We start from the raw sequence: 12,621 nt of genomic DNA on the forward strand, positions 1-12,621 counted from the left end.
GAAAAAAACCAAGGCCAAATTTTCATATTTTAAAATTAAACAATTCATAACTCCTTAACAGTACACGATGGCATGGTACTTTATGCATAAGTTTTTTAGATCTTGTCAAGCTCTTTCTCTAGAGTCCTAAATCATGTAAATCGGTTGAGTAGATCAAAAGTTATGGCCCCCAGAAGCTTGGAGAAGTCAAAAGTGGTCAACTTTCACACCCTGTAGCTCACCCTGTATTAAAGATATGGACCAACAACAGCACTTTTCTGAAAGCCTATGTCCTCCTCTACAAATGTCTAGAACATTTTGTATGGCTAAAATCAACAGATAAAAAGTTGTAGACTTATTTCCAATTTTTTTGCCATTTGGCCCACTGTGCGACGATAGCTTAGTTACACGCATCAAAATACAACGGCTGCATTGGCTAGGTCATGTTGTCAGAATGGATGAAGAAGCTCCAGCAAAGAAGTCTTTTGAAGGCAAACACGGTGGTACACGCAAACCGGGAAGACCAAAAGCCCGATGGAAAGGTAGGTAGACTCGGTGTTGTAGGTAATTGTATAGTCGGCTCCGCCCGACTTTTGCCTTCCCCTACTTGTTTACAGCTTTTTTCTTGCTGGTACACACTGTATTATTCGACTGTTGCAACAATGTTGGTGGTGGTGGTGCAAGGACAAGCAATCTCTCCTTTCTCTTTCAAATTAGCAGCTGTCATGCACACTTTGAAGACAGACACTTTTTTGTAGCCAAAATACATGCAAAACCTTTGCCACGTGCGAATGTGAGTCACTTTTACCTGGTTGAAGAGTCGGTTAGGGATTAGGGATGAAAACACTAACTATTTTGTGTAAACTCAACTACCCCCAAAAAGAATATATGTATATAGAGCTTACTAGCCAGATGTGACAATGCATTTTATACACGCTTTCGTTTTTGTATAGTAGGGTACTGTATAATAGGGCGTGAATTAATCAATACACATTAAAAGGGCATGAGAAGGTTGATGCCTTCTAGTTCCTACACAGAAAAAATTAAAAATTAGGTTCAATTAAGAAATTTGTACGTTCAATTTAAAAAAATTGCTGAAATCGGTCTTATAAAGGTATTTGTATTATTGATTAACAATTTAGATTTATGATAAGTTCTAAAATCTTTTAGGCAACTTTTTTTACTGTTTGAATAAAAATACACAATTGATATTTTTGACATGAATAAAAAACATTTTATTTCATTGGATTAAATTGCATATAAAAAATTAAACATTTATATTGCTTTAAAATTTTATATATATACTAGCTGAGCCCTGCCCGGTCCGTTCCTGTGGATTTTTCTACTCTCAAATACATCTTATTTAAACCCCGCATTGCAATGGTCAGTAAATATTCTGTTTGGGGGTGTGGTGGACACCCACAGACTTGGTTCCAAAAGTGAAAGTCAATTTCGTATTCTACTCCCAAAGACCTTTCATTTAAGATCCATATTGCCATGGTCGGTAAATATGTCCAATTTGAGGGGTTTTATTTTTTGGTGTGGGGTGACGAAACACTACGTCCCACAATTGGATATCATATTCGTTTTCTACTCCCAAATACCTTTAATTTGATACCCAAATTGTAGTGATTGGTCTATAAATCCGTTTGGCGGGTTTTGGGGTTGGGCGGCCTTCCTAGGCACCCCACCCTAGATTTTGATGCCAAATTTTTGTTTTTAGGTTACTGTAAGTGTGCAAATAAAATGTCGCTTAAATCGCCCAACCCATCTCCGAGATCTGGTGTTTTTGAAAATTAGGGTAAGGGGGAGAGTCAAATAGTACCGCAAACAACCGTAATGAAATTCCTATTTTATTTTCCTTTATTCAAAGAACCGATAGGTTGTCATAACAAATATAAATGCTGTATGATAAATTTTAACCACTCTGCCCTCTCTCTGTTCATTATTGGCTTCTCCTAATTAGCGCCATCTACTGGTTGTTTTCTGAATCCAATTGAAAACAGCCAGTAGATGGTACTATTTTAAATGCTAATACTACTCACTTTGAGTAGCATTTGTAGTTATCTGCAAAAGGCTATTTGACTACCTATTAAATAGTCATCATTTTGTATTTTTTTAAATCTAATCAAATTGCCATTTTCAACTATTTTTTGTGCTAAAGAACTTATTTGTCGGTCTAAATTTTTGTGCAGTGGCGACAGATCTTTGTAGTAACGCTTTCAACCATGTCCAACAAAAAGCTTTGCCCAGCAGCACGTCGTTTGGACTTGTCTGGGAAATGAAGACCCCTTATCAATAAGCCCCTTATTCTATCACGCTGAACGTCATAATTTTGGGGGTATGGCGGTCTACATTTATTTATGTCCCCAAACTAAATAAATCACACAGTGACCTATTATTAAGCCATCGACCTAAGCGATTGGAATAATAAAAGGCGGATAGATCTCACGTTTATTATGAAGCTTGGTGCTAATGATCCTAAAACCCTCACCCATAAGTAGACATCAGATACACTTGCAAACGCGTATATTTTTTGTAGCATCGGGAAAAAAAATTTAAAACACAGATATTGGTTTCATCAAATGTACGTTAAAAAAATACTAAGAAATTTTTGCATATTCTATGCCAACTACATATTTTCCATAGTTTTTGCATATTTTTGACATATTTTGAGTAGTTTTTGACATCACAAAACTCCAGATATAGGAGTTGGTGAGCTGATGTAAGCGAAATTTTGTTTTCACTATTAAAGTAGCCCAAAAACACGAATCTGGTAAAGGTGCCATCACACTACATATTCTTGTCTTAAGACATGTTAAATTTTGATATTTTGATCAAATGATCAATGATACATAAATAGTGACATGTCATAAGACAAGAACATGTAGTGTGATAGAGACTTAAATAAATTTCCTATCATGCTATTGGAGGAGCGTCGCATCTCAAACTGACTGAGACAGATCGGGTCAATATGTTCCTCAAATGAAAGGTATTTGAGAGTACATTACGAATCAGGCAATCAGTTATTGAACCATTGGATATAGTTTCCATATAGACTGATGTCCCGCTAAAAGGTCTTGGGCCCATAAATGGCCAATTTATTAAATTTCGCTAAAATTTTAAATAGTTAACATCGGTGTCAAAATTGATACAGACTGGACTTCATTTGGGTGTAGCTGACATATAGATTAATTTCATGATTAAAGGTTCTGGATCAACAAAATGCGCATTTTTTTCTTGATTTCGCATAACCCGTTGTATTAAGTTCATTGACATCTGTGCCGAATATTGTTCATTATCTTAATATAGGTTCTATCAGAAATGGTGGTACATTACTTTGTATCGAAAAGCGGCACAGGTAATATTTAATCCACACTGCCTGAAATAGCCGTCGCATGACCAAGAAGAAAGCTCCCTTAGCCTTAGCCTTATTATTCCAATCGCTTAGGTCGATGGCTTAGGCAAATTATAGGCATGAGAAGATAAAAAAAGTTCGGCCTTGTCTTGAAGACTCGAACCAGGTTTCTTCATTAAAAGATTGCAGCTCCACTGGATGCAGACGCATATCATCCACCGCCTAATGGATAACACTATTGCAGCTATCCTTAAGTGACCTAAACTTTTTTACGAAAATAACCACCTTTAACAAGCGAAATAACAAAACGTCCGCTCCACTCAGCGGTTCAAAGAAGCATGCATATTAGAATAAACTTATTTTTATTTGTATACTAGCTGAACCCGGCCCGCTCTGCTGCGCCTTCTTTTACTTTATGTGTAACAAAATTATCCTTTGAATATTAATTTTCGGCAATTAAAGGGCTTTTAGTGAATTGCCATGCTACGGAAATGGTATATCGCTTGACTAACAGTATAACAATATAACAGCCTTTATCTGAATCCATATGATCTTAATTGATTTATGAAATCGCCATTAGGGCCATTCTTAAAAAACTTTATTTGAGCCCGATGTTCACATGGGGATTTTGGGAGTGGGAAGGCACTCAGGGTGGTGGTTGATGGGATAAGGGTTTAGTGTGAAACCCAAAAACGTTGTCCCGAAAGTGAGTATCAATTTCGTGCTCTACTCCCAAATACCATTCATTTGAGCCCTATATTGCAATGGTCGATAAATATATATGTCAGATTTAGGCGTTTTTTGGGTGATAGGGTGGTTACCCAGATACTTAATCATGAAAAATATATCAGCATCGGGCTCTACTCTCAAATACCATTTATTCATGGGAGTTCATGGGATAAAGCGTCCCCAAACACATGGCTCCAACAATTGGTTATGAAATTAGTGTTCCAATCTCAAATACCTTTCATTTAAGCCACATATTACCATGTAAATTTATACTCTTTGAGGAAGGGGCGGTGCCCCAAATACATAGTCACACATTTGAATATCAGATTCGTATTCTACTCCCAAATACCTTTATTTGAGCCCCATATGGGAAAGGGGTAGACCTCCAGAAAATTGGTCCCGAAAGTGGGTATAAATTTTGCGCTCTACTCCCCAATAGCTGTCATTTGACACTCAGAGGCTCTTAGCCCTAAACATTATCAGCATAGTGAAATACTCTCACACATCATTTATTTGAACCCCACATTGCCATTGGTCTAAAAATTGGATATCAAATTCGTTTTATAATCTCAAATACCTTTCATTTAAGAGGTATGGGCCCTTAGAACTATCGAAAGCGAGCTCCACTCTCTTGAAGACCCAAATTGTCATGGTGAGAAAATACGTCCTATTTGGGGGTTGCTATTGTGGTGGGACGTCCCCTAAATAGTTGGTCCCGAATGTTGATATCAGATTCATGGTCTATTCCCAAATACCTTTTATTTGATCCCCATTTTTCCATAGTCGGCAAACATGTTCGGTTTGGGGGGTGTTTTGGGAGATGGGGCGGCCACTCAGTGACTTTGCTTTGAAAATATATATCAGATTCGTGTTCCACTCTAAAAAAACTCTTATTTGAGCCTCAAATTGCAATGGTCAGCAAATACTTCCTATATGGATATTGATATTAGATTCTTGCTTTACTTCCAAAGAAGTTTCATATGAGCCCCATATTGCTATGGTCGTAAATTTATCCTCTTTGGCGGATGTTCTCGGGGATGGGCGGCCCCGAAACATTTGGTCCCACATTTGGATATCAGATTCGTATTCTACACTCAAATACCTTTTATTTAAGCCCCATATTGCCATGGTCGGTAAATATGTCCAAAGGTGGGTGGGTGGTTGTTTGGGGGTTGGGGTGGTCCCACAAACACTTGGTCCAACAATTGGATATTAGATACATTTTCTAATCTTAAATACCTTTCAAATATATACATTTGGTAGGTTTTGGGGGTCGGGCGCCCTTCTAGATACCCCATCCGAAATTTGGATATAAAATTTTTGTTTGTAGGTTACTATATGAGAGCACACAAAATTTCGCTTAAATCGTACCACCCATCTTCGAGATCTGTCGTTTCTGGAAATTAGGGTAAGGGGGAGGGTCCACCCCCCTTCAGATTAAAAAAATTTAGTACCCTATTTTCACCACGGGATCATTATGCACCATTAGTGAAAATATCGGTATTAGTAGAAAATCGGTTCAGCCGTTCCTGAGTCTATAAGGAACACACAAACAAACAAACAAACCTACAAACAAACACAAATTGATTTTTTTAAATAAAATTTTGGTCAAAATTCTCCATATCAAATAAAAGCAAATTTTAATTCGACAAATGAGCCTCCACACACAATGTTGTTTAGGGTATCTTACTTGTTGCCTTTCCAAAAACAAAATTTTAATGAGTGCTCAAATTGTGCTCGAATTTCATGGACCATCGTTATCTGATGGATGAGGCTTGACACATAGTTTATAAATATGACTCCTAACAATCCCATTATAAACGGAGCAGCATACATATTGTATATTCAGCAAACAACAGACTTCTCAGCTATAAACCTGCTATTCTACCTACAATCTAAAAATGTTTGCTAAAACACCAGAAGTATTGCTGAAATAACAACAAAATAATATGCGATCAGTTAGCCGTCAGTATTTGCTTTATCAGCAGTCTTTTTTCTATGGTCAGATCTGGGCCATATTTAGGACGGGCGTCAAGGACCCTAATAGATATTTGATATGTTAAGGTCTATTAGAACTTCACATATAACACACATGGAAAAAAGGGCGCAAAATTAATAGTTTTTTGTACCTACCAAAATAGAAGGGGGGTATACTGATCTAGTCATTTCATTTGTAACACCTCCAAATATTGATCTGGAACCCCATAAAATATATATACTCTGGATCGTCTCGACATTCTGATTCGATCTAGCCATGTCCGTCCGTCTGTCGAAATCACGATAGCGGTCGAACGCGTAAAGTAAGCCTCTTGAAATTTTCCACAGATACTTAGTATTGATGTAGGTCGTTGGGGATTGTAAATGGGTTATATCGGTGCATATTTAGATATAGCTCCCTTATAAACCGATCTACCGATTTGACTTCTTGAGCCCTGGAATCCACAATTTTTGTCCGATTTGGCTGAAATTTTGCATGTAATGACTTCCAACAACTGTGCTAAGTACGGTTCAAATCGGTCTATAACCTGATATAGCTCCCATATAAACCGATCCCCCGATTTGACTTCTTGAGTCTTTACCATCCGCAATTTGTGCCCGATTTGATTGAAGGTCATAACGAAACACTTTGTGCAAAATTGTAGCTAAATTGGACAAAAATTGCGGGTAGTAAGGGTTCGAGAAGTCAAATCGGGAGATCGATTTATATGTGAGCTATATTAGGTTATAGACCGATTTGGGCCGTACTTGAAACAGTTGTTGAAAGTCATAGGAGAACACAATGCGCAAAATTTCAGCCAAATCGAACGAAATTTGTGGCTTCCAGGGGCTCAAGAAGTCAAATAGGTAGATCGGTTTATATGGGAGCTATATCCAAATCTTAACCGATATGGCCCATTTGCAATCCCCAACATACATTTTAAGTATCTGTGCAAAATTGCAAGCGGCTAGCTATACGCGTTCGACCGCTATTGTCATTTCGAAAATAGAATCAGAATGTCGAGACGATCCAGAATATATATACTTTATGGGGTCGCAGATCAATATTTCGAGGTGTTACAAACGGAATGACTGGGTTAGTATACCCCCATCCTATAGTGGTGGGTATAAATAAATATTTATGGAAAATATATCAATTATTTGCTTTAATTAAGTCAGTAAAATATTTTTTTGAAAGAATAAACGATTTTCAAAATAGTTGGTTTATTGAATGGATAACCGGGTTAATTCGATTAATCAGATCGTCATAAATAGAAATACAAATTTATTTATATGACCCTTTTCAGCAAAATCTTTTATTGAATATACAAATTTCTTAATTAAACCGGGATTTTAATATTTTCTGTGTTCTCAACAAATTTCTGCGTTACATACTAAAAACCGACGTTTTTCAAAATTAGTATGGGTTATTTAAAAAGATTTTTTATAATATATAATACTTATATAATACTTGAACCTCGAGATAAAAGTGCTTGCACTTAAAACTCAACTTAATGCAAACATATATTTTCAAAGCTAAACCCCATTGTTGTGTTATTATCGATAGCAGCATTGAAAGGATTCTATCACTTTGGAGAAACAATGATGCCAATCCAACCTATTATAAGGTGGATGTTAATCCGCCCCATAACACTATATCTAACGTTTGGCTCATGTCTGATATTGTTTCGCCACCTAAGTGCCAGTTTCTGTAAGCCGCGAAAACCGGGCAATGACATAGGAAATGCTCCAACGTCTCATCAGCTTCCCCATTTGTCCTGCCCATGCTATCACTTGCTGCATACTGACCTCCTTCTTACTTCCTTTCAGTAAAAGCCTCGTCTTCTCACGATCCGGATTTCCCCTTAGGACTTTCGTCGTGCTCCACTCCTAAATGTGCCACTTCCAATTGAGTTTCCTCCTAAGTATTTGACCTTGTCAGATATCGAAATCGTTCTATTGAAGCAACGTGATGCGTTAAAATGGCTCACTTTCGTCAACCTAGTGAAAAGGCAGATATCCGGCTTCTCCGGATTAATATTGAGACCCCTGATCTAGCATAGTCGTATGCCATCTGCAACACCATTTCGGCCCTTCAGCAAAGCTAGTTCCTTACCCCCTAGATATATTATGGCATCGTCTGCGTAGCAGACTGCATCAAATCCCTCCTCAGTCAACATTCGTAATAGGTTAGTGTCATTTGTTGTCGCATTACATGCCTTGCCGGGCTTAGGTATAAATGTTGTTGTCGCATTACATGCTTTGCCGGGCTTGGGAATAAATACCAGCCTTTCGGAGTATATGTAAGTCCTGGGCAAGCTGTGAAAATAGTGGCTATTTGGGACGCCAGACAGTCCGCGTCCTTCTGTAGAAACGCCTGAAATATTCCATCAGTTCCGGGTGATATGAAGCTTCTCAGGGCTTCCTTTACTTTAAATTCTGTAATGATAAGATTTCGACCAACCACATTATTCCGAGATTCCGGTGACTCCCGTCGTATCCTGTGGAAAATGCGTTTTTATAAAAACCTCAACATGGCCTCCGTTGTCTCTGCTCTCACTCCAATTTCGTCTACTAACTTTTTAGTTTGGAAATGAGCTTGTGAGAGAAGCTTCTTCATCTTGGCGGCGTCGTTAACGCTCGACGTGCTCTGATATACAGTCTGCGGACCTCTCTCCCAATATGGCGAATCTCCCCGGTCATCCAAGGTTTTTCTTGGACTGATTTCCCTTCAGGAATAATCGATTATTCGAATAAAGACCGAGCTGGTCTACACCCTATCCCACCACCATTATTGTCGTGTACTTTATAAAGCAAAGTATGGACAATATTTGTTGAATTACCTCACTTGGGTTTACAGATTACGTTTTATAAAAACAACTTATTTTCATCTCTAAAGCAATCAAACGTAATGCAATTAATGTAAACAATTTGGTGATTTAATTGAATCAGCAAAAGCCTATCAACATATTTAGGGTCAACGTGGAGACATTCACATAGTACTACGAATAAACACAAATTTATTTTGTATTTGACAATTCTATTTGTACTCGTGGAGGCCACCGCGGCGCAGAGGTTAGAATGTCCACGCGTTCGGCGTCATAGGCGGACATCAGAAAAATTTTCAGTGGTGGTTACCCCGTTACTAATGCTTGCTTGCCATGTTAGAACTTATCTACCATGTGGTGTCGCTATACGGCACGCCGTTCGAAATTGGCAAAAAAAAGGAGGCCCCTTATCATTGAGCTTCAACTTTAATCGGTCTACCCACATTGATAAAGGGGCACACATATTATTTTGGCTGCCTTCTGGACTTTGCCCTTGCAAAGCTGCGGTTATTCAACAGCTTTCCCCGAACCCATGACGTCCAAGAGTTACTTACTTACTTACTTACTTTAATTGGCTACGACAAAATATTGGTTCCACTAGCCGTACGTAGAATAGCGTTCCAAGCGCCTCGATCTTCTGCGCTCATTCTAAAATCTCTGACACCAAGCTTCGAGGTGTCTCCCACAACTTGATCTTTCCATCGGGCTTTTGGTCTTCCCGGTTTGCGTGTACCACCTTGTTTGCCTTCAAAAGACTTCTTTGCTGGAGCTTCTTCATCCATTCTGACAACATGACCTAGCCAACGCAGCCGTTGTGTTTTGATGCGTGTAACTATGCTATCGCCGTTATACAGCTCAAACAGCTCGTGGTTCATACGACGCCTATAATCTCCATTAACGCAAACTGGTCCATATATTTTACGAAGAATCTTTCTCTCAAATACTCCAAGCACTGCCTCATCTGCTTTCACAAATACCCAAGCTTCAGAACCATATAACAGCACGGGTAGTATCAGTGTCTTGTATAGTGTAATCTTCGTCTGTCGAGAGGTGCCCTTGTTTCTAAACTGCTTACTTAGTCCAAAGTAGCATCTGTTTGCCAGTATTATTCTTCGCTTAATCTCAAACTGGTGTCATTCGATTCGGTTACGGCGGTGCCGAGGTAGATAAAGTTATTGACTGTCTAAAAGTTGTGGTTCCCAACTTTCTCCATTTTCTTTATCTGCTCGGTTGTACAAGACGTTTTGAGAGCTGAAACCATCCATTTCGTCTTATCTCCATTTACTGCCAGACCCATTTTCACTGACTCTCTTTCGATTCTTTCAAAGGCTGCAGTTACTACTTCCGGTGACCGACCTGTGATATCGATGTCGTCGGCGGTGATATCGATGTCGTCGGCATAGGCGATTAGCATGTGCTCTCTTGTGATTAGTGTGCCATATCTGTTCACATCTGCATCTCGTATAGTCTTCTCCAGCAGGATATTAAAGGGATCATACGATAGGCTGTCTCCTTGTCTGAAACCTAGTTTGGTATTAAATGGTTCGGAGAGATTCTTTCCTATTCTTACTGAGGAACGCGTATCAGCAAGCTTCATCCTGCAGAGTCTTATTAATTTTGCAGGGATACCAAACTCAGACATGGCTTGAAATACCTATGAACGTAAAGGAGTACCGAAGGCGGCTTTGTAGTCAACAAAGAGGTGGTAGGTGTTTATTTGTCGTTCTCAGATCTTTTCCAGGATTTGGCGCAGTGTGAATATCTGGTCTAGGGCGAATTTACCAGGTCTAAAGCCGCATTGATAGGTCCCAATTATCTCACTGACTTTAGGTTTTAATCTTTCACACAGTACGCTCGAGAGTATCTTGTATGCGATGGGGAGGAAATTATTCCTCTGTAGTTAGCGGGTAACCCGTTGGCTCCTGCTGCCTTGTTGTTCTTTAGAGAGAGTTAACACGTGTAAATGGTTTGCCAAATTGGAAGTCATTGAATATCATCGAATTCAATCAACAAATTCGCCAGGTGCCACGAGTGTTGTTAACTGATGTGCATGAAAGGAGAATGGTACGGTTCCCAACAGAGAAATCATTTTTTTATCATATGGTCAAATCAGCTGTGAGATGCCATTCACAATTGTGGCAAAATTGTTGTTCGGTTGTATACAAGATAAAACCGTCCCCATTGATGGAAATTTCCGGGAAGCGGAGAAACTTTTATAAAAGAAAGAAGTTATTAGTAGGTAAGATGTCTTCTCTATTTATGATGACGCCCTTGGAAAATTGAGTGAAAAGTATAATTATATACGAAATATGTATTAGCAAAGTGTTATTTCGAAATGTATTAATAAAATAAAACAAAGGGGAATAAATATTGTAGTACATCAACCATTAAAAGAATTACTTCATGCCTATTAGTTAAAACTGAATGGAATAGAAGCAGAGATTTTGCAAAAAGTTTGTACAGATGTATTAACATACAGTAAACATTTTATTCCATCAATTGTATTGAGTTCAGTTCAAATGATCTTTCACGACTATTCATCATTTACACTGAATAAAGAATAACTTAGTTCCATTTATTTAACGTTGAACCATAACGAAGTTCATTTGACGCAATTATATTTTAGAAATGCAATTACTTAAAATGAATAAAATTGTTTTTAGTGCTATGTGAAGTTCAACTTTCTTCGAAAGTAGTTTTTGTTAACTCAACCATTGGGTAACTTTTTTAGTGTAGATATTCCGTCATGTATGTAAGTGAGTTCATTTAGACAGGCATATCTATGGGTTGCTAGCGTAGTGTAATTTATTTGAAAAAATGCTATTTATTGTGCTATTTTATACTATGTTTAGACCAGGTTTAAATGACGAAAAAAAAATATTATTTTAAATATGTTAGTACAAAGAAATAAATTATGTTTTTAAATAATACATGAAGGAAAAATGATAGTGATGTGCTAATTTGAGTTAAAGAGGGTGATGTGAGGTAAGTTGTCGTGGTGTGGGCGGAATTAGGGGTTATATACATGTACTGAGGAAGCTTCATGAACATGAAAGGGCAATGCGGCTGGAGATGTCCATCTACCTCCCACTGATGGAAATCTGTTCGCTTGTTTTAGTAGTTGTGCATTTTGTTTTTGAAGTATCCTCTTGATTTTATAATTGCTACGGTTCTAAAAGGGATTGACAGGTTTGGATCCATCCCAGAGAAACGACAAGGAACAGCTGGTGCCCCAGGTCACATCCCAGCCGCATAAAGGACCACGTAACATCGTATATTTTTTTATTCAGGTTTCTCGGAAATATTCATTCCAATATTCAAATAAATGTAAGTTTCTATAGTTTTTTTTATTTGGCATTTTCTTCAAAAATTACAAATGTAAAATTTTTCAAATAATATTTTTGTACTTAAAACGGTTCACAGTTTAGTAGAAAGCTGTGATACTTAGCTTCGTGAAAGTTTTTCCTCTAATATTTCAAATGCGTGAGATAAATATGCGTTGTATTTGCTTTAAGACACTTTAATCTTTGTTGTATTGATTTAGTAAATGTTACCAAAATGAATGGCGGGTAAAGCAGTTATGTTACTTCAAGCCAATCTTAAAGCCTATCAGGCATTTAGCATGTGAACTAGCAAAACATACAGACGAGCAATGGTGTAAATCTTAAGCCCATTGCTGTTGCTTCAAAATACCTTATTCTCCTACATTTCAATTAAAAAAGGGGCAAAAACAGGCCATACTGTCTAAAT

General features: G+C 37.9%; 1 protein-coding gene across 1 annotated transcript in view; it reads left to right on the forward strand.

Annotated features, from left to right (window-relative positions):
- The first annotated feature begins 378 nt into the window (after positions 1 to 378).
- Positions 379 to 12,621, forward strand: part of LOC106083682 (protein rolling stone-like) — a 39,758-nt gene continuing 27,515 nt past the window's right edge. Inside the window, exon 1 of the mRNA XM_013246848.2 lies at positions 379 to 521. Coding sequence (XP_013102302.2) covers positions 423 to 521 — 99 coding nt within the window. The 5' untranslated portion in view covers positions 379 to 422. The remainder of the gene's footprint in view (positions 522 to 12,621) is intronic.

The sequence above is a fragment of the Stomoxys calcitrans genome, chromosome 3 (assembly GCF_963082655.1).
Source record: "Stomoxys calcitrans chromosome 3, idStoCalc2.1, whole genome shotgun sequence".
NCBI classification, from domain to species: Eukaryota; Metazoa; Arthropoda; class Insecta; order Diptera; family Muscidae; genus Stomoxys; species Stomoxys calcitrans.